At 39.1% G+C, this 4,831-nt stretch overlaps 1 protein-coding gene across 1 annotated transcript in view; it reads left to right on the top strand.

Moving 5' to 3' along the window:
* The first annotated feature begins 890 nt into the window (after nucleotides 1–890).
* Nucleotides 891–4,831, top strand: part of LOC101291324 — a 28,517-nt gene continuing 24,576 nt past the window's right edge. The window contains exons 1-3 of the mRNA XM_004295544.1: nucleotides 891–1,026; nucleotides 1,239–1,550; nucleotides 1,895–3,122. Coding sequence (XP_004295592.1) covers nucleotides 891–1,026; nucleotides 1,239–1,550; nucleotides 1,895–3,122 — 1,676 coding nt within the window. The remainder of the gene's footprint in view (nucleotides 1,027–1,238; nucleotides 1,551–1,894; nucleotides 3,123–4,831) is intronic.

The raw sequence follows: 4,831 nt of genomic DNA on the forward strand, positions 1-4,831 counted from the left end.
CAAGACTTTAGGTTCAAGTTTTGTAACGTAAATTATGAGTTCTATTAATTAGTCTAGTTAGGTGTAAACGCAACGTACTTCTTTATTATTCAAGCCTTATTTTTTGAGTTAACAAACATAAACAAAGATGCTATCAACTAAACAAAAAAAATAAGTTCAGTCTAATCTATACACCGTTATTCCTTCTTCTTTTAATTGATAATTTATATAGAATGTGAAACAATGTATAATGTTTTTCATTTGGTATCTCAAAGTGAGATTGATTAGGACCAAGAAAGGAAAACAAAAAGAAAGACTCTGCTCCCTTCGCTGGCTAGATAATTGACTATTAATGCATGCGGGCTTCATTGACCATTAGTTTCATACTTCCGGTTTGGCCAGAAAAAAAAAAAAAATTTGAAAATACTATCATTATGTCCAGTTAAATTCTAAAGAAATACCATAATGGGAACATATATGATAGATTGATGGTCAGAAGACCCCTATAAAAGACATTGCACAACTCACTTTCAGATCATAAACATACACAAATTAGTAACATATATCGTGAGTTATTCCTTATAATCACTCGCGCAATACTTGAATGCCATGGCCTTAATACATGGTAGGATGCAAATGCTTATTATCCAACTCTCTTTGTTAATGGTGGCAGTAACCCTAGCATCTTCTCAAGCGCCAAGGCCTGCAACCTGCTCCGACCGCTGCGGTGATGTCGAAATCCCATATCCATTCGGCATAGAGCCTAGCTGTTACATGGAGGTGCCGGAACAAGATGAACAGCAATATTCAAGGTCACCTGTGACCAGGCCACCACGCCACCGTTACTCAAGTTCTTGAACGGTGATATCCTCAACCAAAGCATTACTAACATTTCTGTAGGTGAGAGTAAGATGCAAGTAATGCTGCCCACATCCCGGAACTGCTACACCGACGGTTACTACAACGATTCTTTGTACAGAAACAGTGAGCTCATCCTCCCCTCTGGTTACACCATCTCTGATAAGAACAAGGTTTATATCATTGGATGTAACAAAATAGCACTATACCAAGGTTTTGTCACCCAATTCAAGTCGAGCCAGAGCGAACAGAAATCGAGAAGCTGGGGACAACCGGCGTGAGCTTGTGCCAAGATCTACTCGGAGCGTTGTCCAACAATTGCAGTGGCGTCGGGTGTACCCAAAGGACCATCATAAGTGGACTTCACAGTATTAACTTGGATGTGTGGACAATCGGTACAGGCCTTGGAAGCACATCACAGTGGGCACTAGACTACCCGTGCAGCTACGGTTTCATTGTGGATGATCGCAATTTCACCTTCGCCGGGAATGCAACTTTTAAAGAGATGGACAGCAGCACAAACTCGCCGGAGCTTCCGGTGGCTGTTAACTGGGAAATTGAAAAGGACAACTGTGAAGTTGCCCTCAATAATCAAACTTCTTATGCATGCAAGGCCGCAAATACTGAATGTGTCAACGGCACTTCAGGTGGATATTTCTGCCGGTGCCAGAAAGGTTACCAAGGGAACCCTTACGTCCTTGGTGGTTGCGAAGGTAAAAATCTTTTACATTAAGCTCGTAAATGTTTACCTGATCCACATCTAACTAATATATACGTTTGTTTTTCGGTTTTAATTTCAGATGTTAACGAGTGTACTAATTCGACCATCTGCCATCCTACTTCAACATGCAAAAATTTAGTAGGAAGTTACACTTGTAAATGTCCCAAGGGGCGCCAAACAAATGACGACAATAACAACAATCCTTGTGTCAAAATCATCGGAAAACCAAAGAATACTTCCCTCCAAATTTCACTGGGTATGGATTTGCTATCACTGAGCAGAAACTTCTTATTATCGTTTGTACGTCATATTGAGTTGTATCATGATTATGTGCAGGTGTCTGTTTGAGCTTCCTTGTCGTATTGATTATAACATTTTGGATATACTGCGTAATGAAAAGAAGAAAGTTCAAGCAACTCAAAGAGAAGTACTTCAAAGACAATGGTGGCTTCTTGTTACAACAAAAATTGGAGAATTTTGACGGACCTCAAGCAGCCAAGATCTTTACAAGAGAAGAGCTTAACAAGGCCACAAACAACTTCGATGACAGCGGAAAAATTGGCGAAGGTGGCTACGGATTTGTTTACAAAGGAACATTGCCGGATAGAAAGGAGGTTGCCATAAAGGTGTCGAAGAGTAATGCCCCAATGACCCAAAGTAATCAGTTCATCAATGAGGTGATTGTTCTTTCACAAATCAACCATAGAAATGTGGTGAGGCTCCTAGGTTGTTGCTTAGAGACTCAAACTCCTTTGTTAGTTTACGAGTTTGTTAGCAATGGCACACTTTATGAGCACATTCATAAGAAGAATGGCAAGGATCTGCTTTCTTTTGGGTTACGAATGAAGATAGCAGCAGAAACAGCAGGATCCCTAGCATACTTGCACTACTCCACATCCATGCAAATCGTGCACCGAGATGTGAAGGCAACTAACATCCTACTGGATGAGAATTTCACTGCCAAAGTATCAGATTTTGGAGCTTCAAAATTGGTTCCCGAAGATCAAAATCAACTGTCTACTTTAGTGCAAGGCACGCTAGGGTACTTGGACCCTGAATATCTTCAATCAAACACACTGACGAAGAAAAGTGATGTCTATAGTTTCGGCGTTGTTCTTGTCGAGCTTATAACGAGTCAAGTGGCAATTTCTCACAAGAAGCCTGAGGCAGAGAGAAACCTAGCGAACTGTTTTGTAACGTCAGTGGAAGAGAATCGCTTGGCTCATATTCTTGATCTTGAAATTATCAAGGAGGGAAGCTTTGAAATAGCTGAACAAGTAGCCCATCTCGCCAAAAGATGTTTAAGTTTGAAAGGAGGAGATAGGCCTACCATGAAAGAAGTAGCAATGGAGCTAGAGGCAATACTGGCTGTTATGTCAAAGCATCCAGGAGGAAAGCCTGACTCCTCCCCCAAAGAGACCGATTACTTGCTTGCAGCGTCACCTTCAAACGCTTGCGTTGTTGATGTTAGAAGTGATGAAGGTGAAGTCATAACCAGCATAGATTATGACCAGAGCATGCAGATTCAATCCCAGATGATGAAGCCTCATGATGGTGGGAGATAGTTCATCAATTTGCTAGCTTCTCTTTCATAGCTAGCTAGTTATGTGTGGAGTTGTTCTTAATTTTCTTTACTACTTTTGAGTATGCCGTGTTAAATAAAAGATGTATGATCATACTATGATTATTCCTTCTTTGAACAACACTTCGATTTATGTTCATAACCAATTATGATTACGTATATGACTTCAACCGAAGATGTTACGTTAAGATCTGAACATTATGATGCATTCATGCAAAGAATATTTATGATACAGTACCTACAATATCCAATGCTGGATCTTAACTTAATACGAGTATATGTCAATAAACAATTAAATGACAGCTATAAGAAGTTAAGTAAGATCTGAACATTATGATGCATTCATGCAAATAATATTTATGATACAGTACCTACAATATCCAATGTTGGATCTTAACTTGATGAGACCCATGTACTTCTGTGACAGTGAATATAAGAACCAAAGTTACATACAGTTAAATTAAATGATGATCATAAAGGCAATAGCAGTAAAATAAACTCACCCAAATAAACCGATGGAGTTGAGGTCGATGATAATAGCAGCAATCATAAAATTACACTAGGCATCCAGGTTTATATGCAGAGAAATACCAGTATACCATGATTAAAAAATACCTCAATTTTCTAGTCCAGGTTATATTATATGCAGAGAGCAACTAACAAAGGTCAAAAAGAAGAGGCATCCCACTATATGGCACTGCATATACTTGCATAAAGTCATTAAGACTGACAAGCATTATGGCCAACAAAGCAAGTCCAAAGAAGAACAAATAACTAAACTCAAGTCGACCTATCCACCTAAAAATTAGCAAAGAGGTATATATGCCTGAGCAGCTATCTGATGAAGACATAATATTCTGCTAGAGGATCTCATAGTCTAGGTACAAAACGCTAGACAAAGATGCATCGAATGAATAATCTAAATAGACTATTTCACCAGATTTTGCTCCACACGAACAACAGGTTCATAATAAGATCCACATTCTCTTAACGAGTCAAAATAGGTTATGTACCTTAAGAGCATGGTATGGTGGAGTCCTCTTGCTCTTGGAACAACAACGACCGTGTTTTTTGCTAGGATATGTTTTTACAAGAACGCGTATCTAAACTGCAAGGTTTGGACCAACGGTGTGTTCCATAGCTTGCTTCTTAACAATGTTCTCCTCTTCCAGGACATCTTCGTCATCAGGACCAGTATGCTCAGGTGGTGGAATTGAACCTATCTAACTACAAACACCGTCCTCTACCCAAAGAGAGCTAGAGGAACACAAAAGTATCAAGTCACAACTCATAAGTACAACTCAGAAAGGAAAGTTGAGCAGATACTGAATTTCAGTATTTTTACCTTCCACTTTGTTTCCACTTTTCCCTATCCAGTATCCTGGCTTTAAAAAGTAGAACACTGACTTCCTCACACCAGATACATTTGGGATGATATTACCGAAGTAGATAGCCAATGCGAACCGGAGGAAGAATGTACGTAGCCGCTAGCCATTCATATATATCATTCTAACAAAGTTCAAATGAATATGTTAGGGAATCAGAGAAATGTATACGTAATGGTTTGGAACTTTGGATAATGAAAATTAATTAATGTGTTTACATGAAATATAGATTATGTTACTAGAAACAAACTCATAACAAAGAGTTTAAGAATCTTGACCTTTGGAGCCTTGTCTGGGTTACATAGC

Source organism: Fragaria vesca, linkage group LG3 (genome assembly GCF_000184155.1).
Source record: "Fragaria vesca subsp. vesca linkage group LG3, FraVesHawaii_1.0, whole genome shotgun sequence".
Lineage (NCBI taxonomy): Eukaryota > Viridiplantae > Streptophyta > Magnoliopsida > Rosales > Rosaceae > Fragaria > Fragaria vesca.